The sequence below is a fragment of the Scaptodrosophila lebanonensis genome, unplaced genomic scaffold (genome assembly GCF_003285725.1).
Source record: "Scaptodrosophila lebanonensis strain 11010-0011.00,11010-0021.00 unplaced genomic scaffold, SlebRS2 tig00001415-arrow-pilon, whole genome shotgun sequence".
NCBI lineage: Eukaryota > Metazoa > Arthropoda > Insecta > Diptera > Drosophilidae > Scaptodrosophila > Scaptodrosophila lebanonensis.
This window is the reverse complement of record NW_022060742.1, coordinates 4,926,135-4,944,446: the sequence shown is the minus strand read 5'-3', so window position 1 is coordinate 4,944,446 and position 18,312 is coordinate 4,926,135. Positions and strand designations below refer to the sequence as shown.

The 18,312-nt window shown below is 41.7% G+C and overlaps 6 protein-coding genes across 8 annotated transcripts; 3 read left to right on the top strand and 3 right to left on the bottom strand.

The window, feature by feature from the left end:
• Positions 1–28: 28 nt before the first annotated feature.
• On the top strand, positions 29–2,235 carry LOC115633140 (eukaryotic translation initiation factor 3 subunit L). 2 transcript variants are annotated; one of them, XM_030530548.1, is made up of 5 exons: positions 29–149; positions 301–776; positions 828–1,800; positions 1,861–2,004; positions 2,060–2,235. In XM_030530548.1, the coding sequence occupies exons 1-4, from the start codon at positions 120–122 to the stop codon at positions 1,993–1,995; spliced, it is 1,614 nt and encodes a 537-aa protein (XP_030386408.1). In that variant the 5' UTR covers positions 29–119; the 3' UTR covers positions 1,996–2,004; positions 2,060–2,235. The 2 variants fall into 2 exon arrangements, with proteins under 2 accessions (XP_030386408.1, XP_030386407.1); XM_030530547.1 differs by having other exon boundaries at positions 1,861–2,235.
• Positions 2,236–2,429: 194 nt separating this feature from the next.
• LOC115633142 (rho GTPase-activating protein 68F) lies at positions 2,430–6,578 on the bottom strand. Of its 2 annotated transcripts, none has more exons than XM_030530549.1 (6): positions 6,491–6,578; positions 5,128–5,232; positions 4,255–4,377; positions 4,162–4,197; positions 3,897–4,092; positions 2,430–3,836 (listed from the first exon to the last, which is right to left on the bottom strand). In XM_030530549.1, the coding sequence occupies exons 2-6, from the start codon at positions 5,162–5,164 to the stop codon at positions 2,780–2,782; spliced, it is 1,449 nt and encodes a 482-aa protein (XP_030386409.1). In that variant the 5' UTR covers positions 5,165–5,232; positions 6,491–6,578; the 3' UTR covers positions 2,430–2,779. The 2 variants fall into 2 exon arrangements, with proteins under 2 accessions (XP_030386409.1, XP_030386410.1); XM_030530550.1 differs by lacking the exon at positions 6,491–6,578 and adding an exon at positions 4,487–4,519 and having other exon boundaries at positions 5,128–5,210.
• A 100-nt stretch (positions 6,579–6,678) lies between these two features.
• Positions 6,679–7,617, top strand: LOC115633143 (NADH dehydrogenase [ubiquinone] 1 beta subcomplex subunit 5, mitochondrial). The gene is made up of 4 exons (XM_030530551.1): positions 6,679–6,835; positions 6,913–7,142; positions 7,210–7,316; positions 7,374–7,617. Exons 1-4 carry the CDS (start codon positions 6,751–6,753, stop codon positions 7,510–7,512), a joined length of 561 nt encoding a protein of 186 aa, XP_030386411.1. The 5' UTR covers positions 6,679–6,750; the 3' UTR covers positions 7,513–7,617.
• Position 7,618: 1 nt separating this feature from the next.
• LOC115633144 (autophagy protein 12-like) lies at positions 7,619–8,209 on the bottom strand. The gene is made up of 3 exons (XM_030530553.1): positions 8,066–8,209; positions 7,868–8,004; positions 7,619–7,813 (listed from the first exon to the last, which is right to left on the bottom strand). Exons 1-3 carry the CDS (start codon positions 8,133–8,135, stop codon positions 7,691–7,693), a joined length of 330 nt encoding a protein of 109 aa, XP_030386413.1. The 5' UTR covers positions 8,136–8,209; the 3' UTR covers positions 7,619–7,690.
• A 116-nt stretch (positions 8,210–8,325) lies between these two features.
• Positions 8,326–11,454, top strand: LOC115632604 (protein KRI1 homolog). The gene is made up of 4 exons (XM_030529829.1): positions 8,326–8,459; positions 8,522–10,032; positions 10,091–10,254; positions 10,322–11,454. The coding sequence occupies exons 1-4, from the start codon at positions 8,342–8,344 to the stop codon at positions 11,358–11,360; spliced, it is 2,832 nt and encodes a 943-aa protein (XP_030385689.1). The 5' UTR covers positions 8,326–8,341; the 3' UTR covers positions 11,361–11,454.
• On the bottom strand, positions 11,358–13,103 carry LOC115632605 (differentially expressed in FDCP 8 homolog). The gene is made up of 2 exons (XM_030529832.1): positions 12,361–13,103; positions 11,358–12,189 (listed from the first exon to the last, which is right to left on the bottom strand). Exons 1-2 carry the CDS (start codon positions 13,049–13,051, stop codon positions 11,474–11,476), a joined length of 1,407 nt encoding a protein of 468 aa, XP_030385692.1. The 5' UTR covers positions 13,052–13,103; the 3' UTR covers positions 11,358–11,473.
• Positions 13,104–18,312: the final 5,209 nt, after the last annotated feature.

Here is an 18,312-nt window from a genome sequence, read left to right as displayed (position 1 = left end):
ATCACAATATTTGCCATTCACATTTGCACTCTCTTCTGCATCGCCAGAAAATTGTCTTGGCGTGCTTTTGCAAAGTTGTTCTGTTTTTGTGTCAAATCCATTTCTCATAAATAGCAAAAATGTACGGCGGCGAAGAATTTAGCACCCCGGTAAGTGTGTTTTTCGGAAATTAACGAGAATTTGGCCCCTGAGCCTCGCAATTGTGGTGACTTACACATCTATTTCTCCTGCCGCCAACATAACCCAACTTTTGTGCCACCGTCAGCAATATTCATGCCAATATTAATAATACATTTCTAGGATTACTACGATGACTTCGCGCACACCGGTGACCCGCAGCTGGATATGGAGTATGAGCGCACCTATTTTGCCCGCATGCCGGAAACCGTGAAGTACTTCCTTATGAACTTCTGCCAGGCCATCAAGGAGGGGAATCTCTATGACATACAAAACATGTATGAGAATACATTCCCGCAGATCAGCGATCATCATTTCGACAAGTCTGCCTGGCCGGAGGAACAGGAGGTCGCCACGATTGTAGACAATGACAAGGTGTTTCTGATCCTGTATAAGGAGCTGTACTATCGCCACATCCATGCACGCATACCGGGAGGTCCTAAACTGGAGCAGCGTATTAACTCGTTCTTCAATTACTGCGACTTTTTTAATCTGATTATTTCATCGCAAAATCCGGTTATGCTGGAATTGCCCGACATTTGGTTGTGGGAGCTTGTCGATGAGTTCGTCTACCAGTTCCAGAATTTTGCGCAATACCGGTAAGTGAAGCAATATACCTAGAAACAATTATAAATAAGTTTTAAATGCAGTGCCCGATTGACTGACAAGTCGCAGGACGAGATTCAGCAGCTGTGCGTTAACCATAGCAATGTTTGGAGCATTCTCTGCATTCTGAACGTACTTCACTCATTGGTTGACATTTCAAACATTAAAAAACAACTGGAAGCCATTTCCCAAAGCGTTGATCCGCAGACAGTTGCAGGGGACTTTGGAAAGCTCTCCTTCTATAAGATGTTGGGATATTTTTCACTGGTGGGTCTGTTGCGCGTGCACTCGCTGCTCGGTGACTACTACCAGGCCATTAAGGTGTTAGAGCCTATTGAAATCCACAAGAAATCGGCCTATTCGCACATACCCGCCTGCCAAATATCGACCTCGTATTATGTGGGCTTCGCCTACATGATGATGCGTCGTTATGCGGATGCCATTCGCACTTTCTCAGAGATCCTGTTATACATTCAACGCACGAAACAGTTGTACAGCACACGATCTTATCAGAACGACCAGATTAACAAGCAGGCAGAGCAGATGTACCACCTCTTGGCAATTTGTCTGGTTTTGCATCCACAGTGCATCGATGAATCTATTCAGCAGGTTCTGCGCGAGAAGAACTACCACGATGCAATGTTTAAGATGCAGTGTGGCGACCTAGACGTATTCAAGTCGTTCTTTATATTCGCATGCCCACGTTTTGTCAGCCCTTGTCCACCTGCTGCCGATGCGCCCATGGAGGACTATGTTAAAGACCCCATGGAGCATCAGTTGGTGGTGTTTATGGACGAGGTGCGTCAACAGAAGGATTTGCCAACTACTCGTTCATATTTGAAGCTATACACAACATTGCCGCTAGCCAAACTGGCCTCCTTCATCGATCCCAATGCTAGCGAGGATGACGTGTCCAAGCTGCTGATACGTTTGCTTTGCTTCAAACACAAGATGCGCAATTTGGTTTGGAGCAAAGGCCCTAGCGGGCTGGAGGGCACCTTCAAGTCTGGTTCGGAGGTAAGTTTTGTTATTTAAAGTCATGCATTAGATGTGTCCAAAATTTGTTTGTTTTTGCAGCTCGACTTCTACATTGACGATGACATGATCCATATAGCCGATACCAAGGTCTCGCATCGTTATGGTGACTTCTTTGTGCGTAAGATAATGAAATTCAACGACCTGAACCGCAAGCTGAAGAACATCAATATTTAAGACCACTAAGTATGTTTATGGTTCTATTTTATATGTATTCCAAACTAGATTCTTTTGCTTTAAGAACAATAAATGAACTGTGCGCCCAAAGGAAGGTGCAGCAAAAGGTCACCCAAATGCTCTAAATTCTAATTCACTCAAGGAAATAGTCGGGACCTCATATTTTTAAACATTTCACTTTAATATTTATTTTAACAATACCGCTGTTATATAAAATTTGTATGTATCTCTATAAGGAAATTCAATAGTCTACAATTTTAAATTAATCATTATACATTAATGTGAGTTTTCTACAATTCCAATACATATGTCTGCCAAATGTTTGGAGGCAGCGTTTGCAATTTGGAATGTGCGTTTGACATTTTATCATAATCCAGTTCGACGTATCCTGTTTCTTGTTTTTGTATTTGTTTAATGTAAAACACAAGCAAATCTCTTTGGTAAATTAACATACTTTTCTTTTAATCAATTAAATTAGTTAGAAGTTAAGAGGGAGCAAGGGACTTAGAAATTGAGTTAGCTATCAATTATATAAAAGGAAAGCAGAACAGGCAAAGAAAACTTAGTACAAGCAGCTTACACTTAGACAGACAATTTAAAAATGCAACTTAGGATTAAAAACACTTTATACACGTAACAACGCAGGCGCATTCTCTACTATAACGCGATCGCAATCGCGCATTAAATACCTACATTTGTAGAACTAACATTAATTGTAAGATGAAACAATTTACAAAATACGGACTTAGTGGTGTGGTCATCGCAACGATTGCTACGCTAATCGCTAATCGACGTTCACTGTGCGTTGGTTGATATCGATCAGGTAGATCTCTCGGTGATGCTGTAGCACAAAGTCAACAAAGGCGTTGATGGGTCCGATCTCCTCCAGCGATGTGTTGTTACGGCCAGACCACAAGAAGTTCGGCCCGAAGACAATCGCCAGATTCGAAGAGGTCATTTTGTTTAGATCCTCGCACTCCATCACACGCACCAGAAACTCGACAATGTACTTGAAAAGCTCGTAATTCTCTTCGGGCAGTTTTTCGCGTATCAATTGGGTGACGTTCCGGGAGCGTTCCTCCTCGGTGCGCCACTCGAGGAACTTGGTAACCTCATCGTAAAGTTCGAATGTCAGCAACGGTTCAGAGAGATCGCGCAGGAAACTCTTCAGCAGACCGGCAATGACATGCACATTCACATTCTTAAGGTCCACATCCTCGCCACGATTGACGCGCTCCTTTAGCGCCATAATCTCTGCATGATTGCCGGATCGCCGGAATATGCCCTCAGTATCGATCATGCCTGTGATTGAGAGCGAGTCGACGCACTTGCGCACGATCGGCGGAATCGAATTAAGGCAAGGACTGTTCATCACAATGAACTTTAACGTCACGCCAAATTGTGTCGTAGGCGACATCCTCTGCTGCTGTCTTTGTGCGCCACTAGTGCTGGTCGATGTGGAATATGCCGCATTTGGTGATGATGTGGAATGTTTGCGACTGGAGCTCAGCTTGTTGTCGAAGTCGCAAATGTTGTCGGGCAGTTTCAATTTACTCAGGCCCAGTGCCTGACGCAGCTCATCAAGACACGAGATATAGACTAGCTTTTTGCGAAACTTGTCGCTGATGAAGGGGCTGAAGAAGTTCCAGATGACACGTATAAACCACGTCGGATGCACCACATACAGTGTTTTTAAATTCTTGCGAAAATTGCGATCAAGCTCCTTGTATGAGTTCCAAAGAAATTGGGCCGATGGCTTGTTGTCCTCCTTAAGACCCTGATGGAAATAGACGAGGATATAGTCGTTCTCCACGAAGGGTTCAATCTCTTTGATGATGTCGCTATGGGAATATAAAAAATTCAGTCCCGTGTTTTTTTATGTGAAATCTCATTTGCCTTACCGCACAAACCCCTCCAGCTGAGACCTTTCGGGGAAGCGTGAGGCGTATATACCGAAAATGTGACGACCCTGCTTATCAGTGCCAAGGAAATCACATTTGTTTCGAGGCGCTTGAAATATTTCCGATTGTTCTCTCAGCTGATCCTCAAAATCGTCCTCTAGGGGATTTACAACTTCTTCTGTCTCTAATTCGGGATCTGTGCGAAGTCAGGAATGTATATTTTAAGTAACGCATGTATGCAAATACAAAACTCTCGTTGACTTACCATCGGTTAAAACGAAACCGTCGAGCATAACATCTTCTAAGATAGTTCAATCGCATATTAAACCATTAATCTATGCAGCTTTCTTTGTCTTACCCTGATTTACTGTTGTCTGTAACTCGGTATCATCAAACTCCAGCTTGGGCTCAAAATCATGAAGATCCGATAGACTGGGTTGCGGCTCGTCTGAATTTTCAACAATTGGATTGACGGCGGGCCCTTTTGAAGTAGTAGTTGTTGTGCATGCGAATGTGTGTGGTGAGAAAAGCGTTCATTAATTTCTTAGGTTTTCTTTGGAGAAGTGGAAATCTCAAAAACGTAATCTTACAAGTAATTCTTTTCACTTAAGTATTTTGACGGCCTTAGGCAACAAGTTAGTTCGGATTTTGAGTAAGTGAATAAATATGAATCAGAAATATTTAATGAGTTTCGGTTTTAAACGCTTTTGTAATCGTATTGTAAATTTTATAAGGAATTATATGGATAAAGTCGAGATAGAAGAAAGAGCTAAAGCGCACAACACATACAAAACGTTACGACAAACAATACAATAGAGCATAAATTCATTTAGTATAGTATGTACAATACAGTTCAAGTGGGTTGGTTGGTTGGCTTTTGAGGCCCAGTTCTAACATTTGGAATTTGGGTTAGTAGCACACAACTCGATATCATTAAAAAACGAAACCAAACAACTAGCTGAGGGACGGTTAGCATAGTAAAAAGCAAGGCAGAAGGCATACAATTAGTAGTAATTACTGTTACGGTTAGCGAGGTTTAAACAACTATAAACAACGATTATCTATGCAAACGAGAACGTCGCAAACGTCTATTAAAAGGCATAGTTTGGGTTTATTTCATATTTTTCTTTTCATTTTGTTATATTTTTGGAGCAAATGCTAAGCGGCAACAATACAAATACATTTTAAAGTACAAATGATAACAATTTAATGATAGAGTTTGCGGGCTTACCTGGCAATCGCGCTGGGAAACGTGAATTGGCGTCCATTGCCCTGGCGCTGAGTTGTGCGTTGAGTTATTGCAAAAGTATGCGGTATATATTTTTGTGCAAATTGGCTTTAAAAAAATTTAAAAAAAAAAGAGTTAGATAATTAGAATATCCACAGAGTTGGGAAGAATATCTTAGGAAGCAAAAAGTTTCGAATGGAACAGACTGTAGCTAATAAATGATATCATGTTTATAATCAGTCACAATCTTTATTTTTTAAGAGTACCTTTAGAAACCTTTACATGAAAAAAATACCTGTTTCCATTTAAGAAAAATATCATAAAATATGTATCATAGATAAAGCCATGAACAAATTTGTGCATTTTAATATGTATGACCATAAGGACGTATCAGAATGAATGGTTTGTGTCTAAAGATAAGTATTATACTCTTTAAAATCGAATAGTTCATTCCTCCTTAGATATACTCCGGTGCCGTACAATGATTCTTTTAATATTTGGTTAAACAGTACATTCACAAATATTTTTCTTGCTTTAAAATTGTAACAAACGGTGACGTCACATTTGTTTGAAGAGGCAAGTCAGTAAATAGCTAGCACATATCACCATAACTGGCTTTAACTACAATGCAAGCGATAACTATAAAACTTGAGTGTAATTGTAATTCCAAGTGCATTCATACACATGTGTGCCAAATTAGGAAAACAATTGTATCCACAGATTGAAAATTTCGCTGTGTCACATCCTAGTTAAGCAAATGTCACAGAACCCTTATCGCGCCGTCGCTGATTCATATCTTTATGAATGTACAGCCATATGCACATAAATACTATGTATAAATGTGAGTGTGTGCTGTACAATAGCTTTACGTCAAACAGCGATTGATTTCCGCCGAACGTCAATAAAGTGTTACTTGTATTTTGTCTTCTCTACGGAGCAGCAAAAGTTTAAGGTAAAGTGGTGCCTGCTTGGCAGCCGAGGCCAAGTTTAGGCACGCAAGCCGTTGCCGAGGGGGTGGGCGAGGGACCAACGAAACGAAAGGCTACGCCCACAGTACCAGTTAAATATGCAAAAGAAACGAGCTCCGCACTAATGAAGTTGTAGGCACTTAGCAAATTGCTTAACAACGCGTTTGTACAATATTATTTGTCAACTGCGCACTTGTTTTCACACAGCATATAGTATTATTTACTTTTTTCCTAATGAGCTTTTATCAGCAATGTGAATGCGAGCGGGCGGGGCAGAGGGTGCTGATTTTTTTTTACCAGTATAGCGATAGTTTTAACTTTTGAAAATGATTACCCATAGACATATTGTTGTGGGACATCAATACGTTTCACTAAAACAAAAATTATCACAAATTTACCTCTTAAATGAATAATTCCGCTACTTTATTGGCTTTTTGCGCCTCTTATACTTCCTATTTGCAATATATATGCCCGGGTGAGGTGGTAGCACTGCTTTCTGGTTTCAGTGCATATTGGCATCACCAGAAACAATGCCAAAAATGCCAGATTAACACAGTGGCAGCACTGTGTGTACTATCAGCCCTGTATTTTGACAGCTTTCTGCACCACCGTTTAGAGCACGAAGTAGCATATATTTTGTTCAATTTACTGCGATAAAATGGTTGGTTGGAGCCGCTTGTTGTCTCCGGCGGCACAATTCGTCAAGTACCGCACTGTGCTACAACAACCTGCCTGTCGCAATGGTAAGTGCGCCTACTTGGTGCAAGTAAACACTGTGCACATTACGCAACAGACTAACTGATCTCTCAATCAACTGCAGCCTTACAGCAACAACTGCGCCGGATGGGGGGCGATCATGGACATCACCACATGACGATCAAACCCTCACGCTTTCAGTGGGATAAATTTAAGGATTTGATGCACTTTTACGTAATGCTGGGCGTAATTCCCATTACAGCGCTGGTGGTACTCACAAATATATTCGTTGGACCCGCGCAGCTTGCAGAGATACCGGAGGGCTATGAGCCGAAGCATTGGGAATATGAAAGGGTGCGACGTAATAGCTTAAATGTGGCAATGAATATCTTAAAACCAATCAATTGATTTTTATCAACAGCACCCGATTTCTCGGTTTATTGCCCGTTATATGTTTAGTTCGCAGCAGCAGGATTACGAGAAGGCCTTGCACTTTATGTATGAGGAAAACGAGAAGGCGCAAATACGGTGAGCAGGGAAATACACGTCGCGCAAGCAGTTCGGCTAAACTATCTGTCTTTGTAGAAAACTCGAGGAGGAGATTCGCCGTAAAATGTCCGAGCGTAACGACTACCAAGCATACTATTACCGACCAATAATGGCCAAGTATCATAGAATATCCAAAGAGGCTGCCGATGAGTTGGAGGCACTGCATGGTGATTAATTTATTCCCAATTGTAAAGGATCGCCGCCTTCAGGGCATTGTTTTCAGATTTAGAAAAAGTATGCACTGTTAGCCCTAATCTGGGAAATAAAGCGTGAAATATAAGTTACTGCGCGTACATACACTTTAATTAATAAATTACTGTAGACAAAATAAATACTAAAACTTAAGTATCGATTTAGCCCCACGCCTGGTTTTTACAATAGTACAGCACTAGTTTTCCGTTGGTGCCATGGCAATCATACAGGTTCTTTATTATCTGGTCTGGCGCAGGTGCAAACGTTTGATTAACGTAAAGAAACTGAAAAAGACGAATTATGTATTTGAAATTCATTTGGATAAGGTGGGGGCTTACAATTTGTTCGCTGGCGTCAAGCTTCAAATACTTATGTATGAACTTTTGTATCCAACTAACGGTCTTGTTGGGATCCACAGTCCAAGTTCTTTTCTTTATGATGGGTACATTTCCCGTGGCGTTAAGTAGAATGCAAACTATAAGCAAAACAAAAACAGGTGATTAATCGTTGGCAACTACAGTTATAATGAGGCTCACTCTTTGAGGCGTCTTTATCGGTGGGCGTGAGGCTAGTGCTGCCAGACTGTGCCTCCTCTGCATCGGCCATGTCTTTGGAAAGCTGCAATTGACTACAAAGTAATTATCAAATCCTTAAGAATTAATAAACACAATGTAGTAGTGATGGCACTTTTGTACTTTTCGATTCGCAGCTATCGAACAGCGAACCACACAGCTGACTACGTGAACCAATCAGTTCAATTGAGGCAACCCAGAACACGTGCGACGCATTGAAGCTGTAAACATAGTTTAATTATGAGTAAAAATCTATTCGATGGCTCTGATGACGATGCCGAGGACCTGCAGCTTACTACCAACGAGAACTATGCAAAATCGTACAATGTGCTTCGCAAGAAGGAGCTGCTCAAAAAATGTAAATCTCCACTAATGCGCCAATAATGCAGCAGTACTCACTAGTTTTTGTTGTATTTGCAGATAAAGATCGCGGGCTTGATGTCTCAGAGTCGGAGTTGGACAGCGACAGTGAGTCGTCCGACGAGGATGAGGCAGTGGACGTCAAATTCGATCAGGAGTTTTTTAAAACGCTGGCGTCGCTAAAGAGCAAAGATCCGAAAATCTACGACAAAGAGACACGTTTCTTTAATGGCGTAGGCGATGACAGTGACGAAGATGATGGTATTGCTGACGGCGAGAGGGAATCGAAGAAGAAAAAAGCTCCCAAGACCAAGCCTGTTACCTTGAAGGACTACGAACGTAAAGTGATATTGGAACATAATGGAAAGTTTGAAAGTTCTGAGGATGAGGATCAGCCGGTGCAAGAACGCGCGGACTCACCTACTGCAGTAGAGGAGGAACGCCGCTTAAGGGCAGAGTTTACAAAGGTGATGAACAAAGACGATGAGAGTGAAGATGAAGAATTCGGTGGGATATTCAAAAAACGTGAGAAAACTAAAGCGCAGACTGATGCCGAGGAGGCGGACTATGCCAAGTGGTTGGCTGGCAAACAGGAGGAAATTGAGCAAAGTGCTAAGGAGGAATTGGCACCACTTAGACAGTACTGGAGCAGCAGCAAGCTGACGCAGGGCGAGAGCTTTCTACGCGACTATATTCTGAGTAAGGGCTATGCAAACACTGATGTTTCAGAGATTCCCACCTACGATGAGATCGTGGGCGACAATGCGCCGTTGTCCGAAGACGAGCAGGAGCTGGAGAAGCAGGCAGAGTTTGAGCAGAAGTATAACTTTCGCTTCGAGGAACCAGATGCCGATTTTATAAAGCGCTACCCACGAACCATTGAACAATCTGTGAGGCGTACAGATGACAAGCGCAAGGACAAACGTAAGGAGCTGAAGCAACGAAAAGAGCAGGAGAAAAAGCAAAAAATGAAGGAGCTCGAAATTATCAAGGACATGAAGCGAAAGGAGATTGAGGAGAAGATACGTAAACTCAAAGCAGTTACGGGTAACGATGAATTGGGTTTTAAAGACGATGAACTGGAGGAGGACTTTGATCCGGCGGCACATGATCGACGGATGCAGGAGATATTCAATGAGGAGTATTACAATGTAGACGAAGGCGAGGAGAAACCCGAGTGTCCCTCAGATATCGAAGAGCTGGCCATAGAAGACTGGGATAACTATGATCCACATCAGAATTATGAAGCTGGCGGCGATGATGATTTGCACTGCGAAGACGATGAATTCAACATGGACTGTGACTATGATCCGACAGCAGCTAAACAGCAACTACAGCAAGAGCTTATTGAGAACACCCGAAGTCGTAAGGGACGTAAAGGTCGACGCAATCGATTCATGGAGATGATACAAGCTGAGAAGCCCGCCTTCAATCCTGACGATGAGAAGACTTATGGTGAGTACATAGACGAGTACTACCAACTGGACTATGAGGACATTGTGGGTGATCAACCGTGCCGCTTTAAATATGTGGAAACAACGCCAAACGATTTTGGTCTTACGATCGAGGAGGTGAGTCAGGTTGAAAGACTTTCAAGTCGACTGTTTGTATGACCCATCTTACTAACAGATCCTGCTAGCTAAGAACAAGGAACTTAACCAATGGGCCAGCCTGAAGAAGGCGGTGCAAACTCGGCCCGAACATGTGGAGAAAAAGGAGCAACGTATGTACAAGATGAAGGCCAAGAACGAGGAGCTCAAGCGCAAAATCTTCAAGAGCTTGTATGGCGAAGGGTGGGTGTTAAAAATTATAAATAATGTAAATCATTCATGTTTATATTTGTTGTCCGACTGTCTGCAGTTCCGATGATGAGGAACAGCCCGAAAAGAACACCGTGGACACATCAACTGCTGGAATCGATCAATCCTCTTCTGCTGCAGCCGCACCCATTCAGCCCTCGACAGAGCTCATGTCCAAGTCGAAGAAGAAGCGCTTAAGGCGCAAAGCAGCAGCGGCTGCTTCTGCCACAGTGGCTGAAGCTATCACTCAGCAGGCAGAAGCTTCAAATGAAAATAAGGAAGATATAGGTGAGCCTGCTGCCAAAAAGAAAAGGCAAGCACCCAATGAGGAGCAGCAAACCAACGGAGACGCAGATCCAACAACTGCTGCTCCTGCTCCAACTGCCACAAAGACGCCCAAGAATGCTAACAAATCAGACGTGAAGCTCAATCCTTTTAAGAAGACGCAGCAGGCGGCCACGATACAACATGGTAAGCCAACGGTAAATGCCAAACTCAACAACAAAAACAAAGGACAGGGATCTCGTGTCGGGGGAAAAAATACACAGCTGCAACCAAATCAAGATGGTCCAACTGCCACGGATAAATCAAAAAATGCTAGCAAATCAGACAAGTCTAATCCTTTTAAGAAAAGAGAGCAGGCGGTAACGACACAACACGGCAAGCCAACAACAAACGCCACACCCTTCAACAAAAACAAGGAACAAGAATCTATTGACAGTAAGGCCGTTAAAGCAGAGCAGCAAACAAATGGAGAAGTTCCAACTGTCACAAAACAATCTAATAATCCAGAGCCCAAACATAATCCTTTCAAGAAGCCACAGCGGGTGGGGACGACGACAAATGCCAAACCCTTTAACAAAAACAAAGGACTGCATTCTGGAGCGGCTGGCAAACCCTTCATGAAGTCACGCAATCACAATACGGATGCGTCGAAAAAGAAGAAAAACGTTGGCCCCCGCAAAACGCACAATTTTAAGGCGAAGAACAAAACGAGCACTCCCAATGGCATAACCGATGAGCGCCTTAAAGCCTATGGCATTAATCCGCGCAAATTCCACAAGACTCAGAAGTATGGCAAGAAGGCACAGCAAGAGTAAATGTTAGGGCTACTGTTAAGTAGTTACTATCTCCTTTATACATTATGTACATACAGACATAAAAACAGATTAAAAACAAAAATATGTAAACATAGACATTAGAACGTTGAACGTTACGCCTCCTGTGCATCATCAGCCTCATCCCCATCCTCGTTGTATTTCTCGTTTTTACTGGGCGCACGTTCCACCTGCAAACGACGCTCCTGGATTCGCACACACTTTGGACATATCATGTTCTTGCGGGTCATGCAAACGCGGTGGCAAATGGAGTTGCACTGATCGCACTTAATGCAGCCATCGTCAAAGGGAAAGATCACTTCGTTGTTGCCACAAATTTCACAGATGTAGGCCTTGGCCACGCACAGGACGCAACTGCGAATGTGACGGTCGAACGCATTGAAGATTGCTTGCAGAAAATCAGCCAGAGTGCCTGAGTCCACCTGCATCAGATCGCTCAGAGCATAGAACTCTTTGGACTGTACCAGATGGCGACGTCCACCAAGTTGAGCATCGATGAGTTTCTCATCAGTGGCCTGCTTGCATGCAGTCAAATAGTGACGCATGTGTTCCAGATTCTGGCGAAGTTTCTTCACCGCGCACAACTTCTCTACGAATACGAACAGTTTGGGATTCTCGTCCTCTAGTTTGATCAGCGGCATATCGAGGAACAATTTAATTTCTTGCAGTGCTGTGCGCGACACTCTCCGAGCCCCGAAATCCCAGTTGTGAACAATGCGTGCCGGCACAATGGAAAAGTCGTTCCAATGGCACGATGGACAGTAGTACAGGCCACTGTAGTCGCATAGACGTGGTTCAATCCACGAGTTCTCTGTAAAGGTGAAGGACAAAACATAAGATAATCATTGAAATATCCCGAATTTAGTGTGCATTATTCGATAGCCATTGTATTAAGGTATTGCCTCAGCCTGGACTGATGCTGCAGAGATTGAAGCTGATATTTTCGGCATCATTTGAATTACAGGGACTATTACGGACTTACTAAAATTCAGCAGTGTGGCACACTCGGCGCACTTATAGTGCTGGGCGGCAAGTCCGATTTCTGGACAGATCTCTGCGATGGGATACTTTCGTTCTGAGACGAGAACGTGCGCACACACCCGCACCACACTATCAATGCACTTTTGGTGCACCAGATAACCGCAGTCGCTGCACGTGTAGGAGGCCTGCACAACGCTCCAAATGATGCCGGTACAGTGGTCGCAGTAGCGCTTGGCCAGACGCTGGCGTGCGTGCACATGGAACGGCACAAAGTGATGGCCCACCACGGATTTAATAGCATTCACCAGGACCAGCCCATCGCTAGAGGCCTGTGCCTCCTCTAGCTCCTGCAGCGAGTAGCGCAAGTCAACCAGGTGACGAACCAGCCAGCGGCGCTCTTCGCTACATTCGTCCGAGAGCAGCACCAAGTCACGGCAATGGGCAATAGCCGCCTGTAAGTCCTGTACGTTGGCGTCCGAGGTGAAGATCAAACGCCACTGCTCCTTAACCAGAGATGCAGGTATGGGCAGGGCTTTGTAGTCACTATGTTGCGGTCCGCTTTCTTCAGATGTTGTTGGTGTGGGCGTGCCTGGCCGCAGGTGCAGATAGTTTGTGGCTGTGGTTGCGCTCTCATTCACAAATGCGGCCACGGTTCCCGGAATGCTGTTAAGGCTCTCACGCCAGGAGCTCATCGTGGAAGTGGCCAAGAATCAGGGTAGTCCCAGGACAAAGAAAATAAACAAAAAAGTGCAGCGCATTTAACAGCTGTCACTACATTGGCGATGCCAGACCTGTTACAAGCTTCAAAACAGTGCTACACTTAATATTCTCTGTATGGTAGCATTGTGCTTACTGTTTTGTTCACACTTATACTGATTTCAAGTAGTAGCAGTTGTAAAATATATGTCTCTAAAACACTCCGAAAATTTAAAGATTGCATATAAAATACCTACATTTGGCTGATCGTTCCTGAATTTAGCAGTTTGCTTTTAATTCCATACAATATTGATGATATGTACATATATTTATACGTGAATGCAATATTATTGACTATACGATTTCCATTCTGAATGACAGTATAACAGTACTAGTACGACATCTAGTGGTCAATATTTTGCAACCTGTGCCCAGTATTACTCGAAAAGTTGATAGATGGAGCCAAATTTCCCTTTATTCGCGTTGCCAACCACCACATTTTATAATGGGCAACTCTTTACACGATGGCGTTTATTTTGAAAAACTCTTTTATTAAAAAGCAACCCGCCGCGTTCCTGATGCTGAGCCACTAAAAGTTTCAGTTTGTTTGCTTGAAAACACCACTTTATGTGCTTAATCATTTTTAAAATATTAGGTGTAATTTTTTGTACAGATCGTTTATGTATTTTTACAGAATAATAAGTAATACCGATACAGATACAGATTGCAATTACTGTATAAGAACCTTTTGAATTCGGCGAACCAGTACCAAGCCACAGTTATTCTATATGTTCTCCTGATCAAAAAAAGGCAGGTACTGGCTATCTTATTCCAAACAATTGTACACATTTTATACATGTGCATCGATTGATTGAATTATGTAGTAGCATTTGTATAGACGTGTTTACGCATATTAGTATGCATATGTAATTCAATCTTTAAAGGACAAATTTGTTATTTGTCACTGTTATGTACACAAGTATTAAATGCGGAGTAGTTACATTGCAAGCGCGCCTCGTTAGCTCCAAGTAAGTTTAAGTTTTACATTGTTTAATAAATAAAGAAAATAGTTACTGAACAAGAATCGAATACTAGAGTCGAGCGGGTAGTTATACCCTTTTACCCATTGGGTACAGGGTATAAAACGACGTACATTAAACATTTACAGTTGTACTTTTAGGACGTTATTAAAAAAACGAGTTTCCTTCTTGTTCATAGGTTTGCTTTTGTAGAACATGTTGGTCCGAGTTTTCACGAATACGTCAAAGTATCTCTTTTCTTTCCTTAAATTGAAACATCGCTTAAGCGTCTTTGTTAATCAATATCAACATGTATACTTTTATAAAATGAAGTGAAAAAATAGATCTAAGCGATTGCAGCGACATGTTTGATAAACTTTATGTGCTTTGATTAAATAAACATTAAGTCAGTATTTGATTCATTGTGTTGTTTTATTCACATGCAAATTATTGCCTTATTTAGTTACGTTGAATGCCAGAAGTATGAACAAAGCCCATAAATGAAGCAAACCAAGGCAGTCAGTCAGTTGAGTGTTAAATACTCGTTTATATTTATTTGCATTTTACAGTACTGGCTGGGAATGTTTGCGTGTGGTTTCATTTCTCGATCAGTATCAGATGAGAGTGTTCCCCATTAACATACCAATATACCTATTTGAAATCTTATGGGGGTTTAATGGGCGTCGCTATACTAGAAAGCAAGCTGACTGGATAATGAATATTTTTGGGCGGTCGTAAAATTTTAAACATGTTATTATTCTTGGGTTGTTCAAGCAACAAATGAAGGTGTTGAGATAATTCGCATAGATAAATGATTTAAAGTTTTATCTTTATGATACATTAGTTATTCGTGCTTTAACTTTAATGTGTTCTCTGTTAAAAATATAAAAACACATTGTCTATGCGCTTCTATTGGTTAGTAGCTATGATGAATGGGAGATGAATCGGTATTGTTTTGCCCAACTCTCTACTACCATTTACCTGCTTTAAAATTGTTGTGTGAACTTGTTTTGTGGAGGGTTTTCAGATATGGTTCCCAACTACATATACTATATATCAATATAAAGGAAATCAAATGGCTGAAAACCTTTAAAAGCCGTCGAAACGATGGGTCAAAAGACAACTTTTATGTTATATTTTTTGGAAGTTGCAACCAAACATTTACGAAAATCAATGAACTGCATTTTAAAAAGAGAGTCACCTTTCAATTTAATCACCAAATACAATGGGTGATTTACTTTACAAGCTAAATTTAGTGCATCTTCATATCTGAACCAATTCAATTCGCCACACAACTTTTTGTTTGGTTTTATTGATATGTACAAGTATTTATAGCAATATTTCAAATAATACTTATTAAATGTGGCCAAGAAAATTATCCGAATTTATTTTTCCTGAGCATTTACTTGCGAAGTTTCTTCTTTTTTTTTATCTTTGCATAGCATCGACCAGCTCTATTCTGTCGCTTACCAAGAAAACATGTGAAAAGTTTTTGTAAATTTCTACAACCATTAGATATGCGCACCAAACAATTAAGTTGTTCCAAATGCATCGTCCATGTGCTATAGATTTTCATTGTATTTTATTTACAGACTGCGAAAGATACGTGTTTTGTTGTGTTTGTTGCTAGCATTGGTTGCTGGCGTTTATGTGCCATCCATTTTTCATTGTTGAACGGCAACGTAAATTGTAAATTGTTAATTGAAAATGCAAAAAGGCCTAGCTTTAAAGTTGCACTGTCTTGCTTTATTTATTATTATTTTAGCTTAAGCTTAAGGCAGCCGGCTGCGGAGCGGAGCTCTGTTATTGTTTCTACCCGTTGCTTTATGCAAATCACTCGAAGGCATTTCAATGCTAAGTGCCAAAAAGGCAACAACAGGCCGCAACGGAACAAGTTTGTCTGTGTTTTTAATAAATGTTCTGTTTAAAGTACGCGCAAAACTTGAAATTTTTATGTGCTTCTTTCTCGTTTTTTGACTTTTCTCAAATCTCCAGCGCCGCGTCTGTTCGTAAACTATTTATTTCTAATTTGTTGCTAAGCAACAGGTGCAAGTTGGTTTTCTCGAGCGTTGCATTTAGTGCGAAGCGTGTCAAAAATGTGGCTGACTATGTTGTCGCCATATTATGCAAATTTCAACACACACACGCACACATGGCGTATGCGTAATGTGGCGTTCGTTGGCAGTCCTTTCGAGGGGAAGGGGGGAGGGATGAGAGTACAATAGATGAACGGCCATTAAAGAGATTACAAATCGGGTGATTCAGTGGCGCTAAAAGCCGTTTAAGCTCGACAACAGCAGAAACAACAGCAACAATAGTAACAGCATGAATGACAACATCGACTACAATGCTGCTACAAGCTGCTCAGACATCGAAATCGACTAAAACGCATGGGTCGGTCTGGTCACGATGCGCCGGCAACAACTACAACAACAACAGCAACAATAACAGCAACAGCAACAGCAATTACAACAACAGAGATGAGCAATATCGTGACATTTGTGGCATCAACTTTCAATCAGCGACGCAACTATGACGTGCAATGAATATTCCTGAATCGTAACAGAGTCAGCAAAAGCAGTGCATTTTTAAGTATTCTCCATATACGTATATATGTATTATATGCTTTCTAGGCAGCTCCTTTAACCCAAATCAATCTAGCAGTTCATCTTTTTCAGGTAAATAGAGACTAGCAATTATGAAAAATCTGTTTACTTTGTTGATACAACTATTTCTTTTAATTTTTAAATGTTATTTTTATTTTTATGGAATTTATCGTACAATTTCTAAAGGCAGCTGACTATATATAGCAACTTAGTTTTTGGGGTATTGTGGAAGATAAATCCTCAAAAATCAGAGGGAATCACCGTCAATCCTGTAAAAATGGAACATATTCATTTCTATCCTGTTTTATGAAAATGATAGTCCCTTTTATTGTTATTTATTCGTTCATTATTGGTTACTACAAAGTGTGTATATAAAAGAAATTATAGTGTATTGTTATTCGTACATATGGCATACATTATTTTTTATTGATCGTTTCTAAATGAAGAATTTTATCATAGATAATTCCTTATAAGTACAAGTATTAAGAGAATTTCTTCTTGGAATGATTTCAAAATTGTAACAAATATCTTAAACCTTTTCTGAACAATATTATTTATTACATTCCTATTTTTTATAAATAAATAGTTGCTATATCGAATCATTGGATCATTGAAAGCAGAAATCATTTAGAGCTACAAAGGAAGTGTAAATGATCGTTTCATACAAAAAATCCTTTTGCTATGGAAAGGTCTAAGCTGTGTCTGGTGTCGGGACAAACATAAGCCTCGATAACTGATCACCTACTTTTGAATTTAACTTCAAGATGTGATCCGCCACTTTTTAGTTATTCATTTTTGCTCACTATTTGTGATAAAATAACTGCTAGGGGGGCTCAGCTCTGGATGGCAATAGCGCGTAGAGAAAAAGCAACAACAAAATCACAGACAAGCAGCCAGTCAGATGAATGCGCATGCAGGCATGCAGCTGCAGTCACAGACGTTTCTGGATTGTGGCGCGGGGCGGTGCGTCCGTGGGCGGGGGTCTCTGGACCGTTTGGTCGGCCGTTTGTGCTGACGCTGCTTGAATAAACAATTGCCATGTGCAGGCCTTTGTAGACGGCAAACAAACTGGCCGGCCGGCTGGTCCAAAGCCAACAAACGCATCGTTGCATCGACATGCAGCAGAAAAAACAACAACAATAGCAATAGCAACAGCAAAATGTGCACGATAAAAGCCGCGCTCTTTAAATTATAACGCACAATGCAGTTTGTCCGCAATGCCATTCTGATAACACACACACACACACACGCAGTCACAAACCCAAATGCAGACACACCGGCAGGCGCCACGCATTGACCGCCAATATTACGCATACGCTGCTTGTTACGCCAACGCCAACGTCGACGATAGCGTCGGCGCTGACGCTGACGCCGACGCTGCACTGCTGCCTGCGTCGCAGTTAACGCTGATGCGCACATTTGCCGGCAGACAACACACAAAAAAAGAAGCAGCGCCCTCTCTTGCTCGCTCTCACCACCGCTCTCTCTCTCTCTCTCTCTCTCTTGCACGCACGCACTCCGTGCCATTGGCATTTTCAACAACTTGTATGAATGTGCCAAATGTTTTTCCGGCATTTTCTTTGGCTTTTTGGCCCAGCAGTTTATCGTCAGCCCGAAATGGGTTTTTGCTTT

Excerpts from the sequence above, each read along its gene's own strand:
- LOC115633140 (XM_030530548.1), top strand. The coding sequence starts at position 120 with ATGTACGGCGGCGAAGAATTTAGCACCCCG. Across the intron at positions 150-300 it reads GCGAAGAATTTAGCACCCCG|GATTACTACGATGACTTCGC; the intron begins GTAAGTGTGTTT and ends ATACATTTCTAG. Across the intron at positions 777-827 it reads CAGAATTTTGCGCAATACCG|TGCCCGATTGACTGACAAGT; the intron begins GTAAGTGAAGCA and ends TTTTAAATGCAG.
- LOC115633142 (XM_030530549.1), bottom strand. The coding sequence starts at position 5,164 with ATGGACGCCAATTCACGTTTCCCAGCGCGATTGCCAG. Across the intron at positions 4,093-4,161 it reads CGGTTTCGTTTTAACCGATG|ATCCCGAATTAGAGACAGAA; the intron begins GTAAGTCAACGA and ends GACTTCGCACAG. Across the intron at positions 3,837-3,896 it reads CAGCTGGAGGGGTTTGTGCG|CGACATCATCAAAGAGATTG; the intron begins GTAAGGCAAATG and ends ATATTCCCATAG.
- LOC115633143 (XM_030530551.1), top strand. The coding sequence starts at position 6,751 with ATGGTTGGTTGGAGCCGCTTGTTGTCTCCGGCGGCACAATTCGTCAAG. Across the intron at positions 6,836-6,912 it reads ACAACCTGCCTGTCGCAATG|CCTTACAGCAACAACTGCGC; the intron begins GTAAGTGCGCCT and ends AATCAACTGCAG. Across the intron at positions 7,317-7,373 it reads AACGAGAAGGCGCAAATACG|AAAACTCGAGGAGGAGATTC; the intron begins GTGAGCAGGGAA and ends CTGTCTTTGTAG.
- LOC115633144 (XM_030530553.1), bottom strand. The coding sequence starts at position 8,135 with ATGGCCGATGCAGAGGAGGCACAGTCTGGCAGCACTAGCCTCACGCCC. Across the intron at positions 8,005-8,065 it reads CGATAAAGACGCCTCAAAGA|TTTGCATTCTACTTAACGCC; the intron begins GTGAGCCTCATT and ends TTTTGCTTATAG. Across the intron at positions 7,814-7,867 it reads TTGACGCCAGCGAACAAATT|TTTCTTTACGTTAATCAAAC; the intron begins GTAAGCCCCCAC and ends CGTCTTTTTCAG.
- LOC115632604 (XM_030529829.1), top strand. The coding sequence starts at position 8,342 with ATGAGTAAAAATCTATTCGATGGCTCTGATGACGATGCCGAGGACCTG. Across the intron at positions 10,033-10,090 it reads TTGGTCTTACGATCGAGGAG|ATCCTGCTAGCTAAGAACAA; the intron begins GTGAGTCAGGTT and ends TCTTACTAACAG. Across the intron at positions 10,255-10,321 it reads AAGAGCTTGTATGGCGAAGG|TTCCGATGATGAGGAACAGC; the intron begins GTGGGTGTTAAA and ends GACTGTCTGCAG.
- LOC115632605 (XM_030529832.1), bottom strand. The coding sequence starts at position 13,051 with ATGAGCTCCTGGCGTGAGAGCCTTAACAGCATTCCGGGAACCGTGGCC. Across the intron at positions 12,190-12,360 it reads TGCCACACTGCTGAATTTTA|AGAACTCGTGGATTGAACCA; the intron begins GTAAGTCCGTAA and ends TCACCTTTACAG.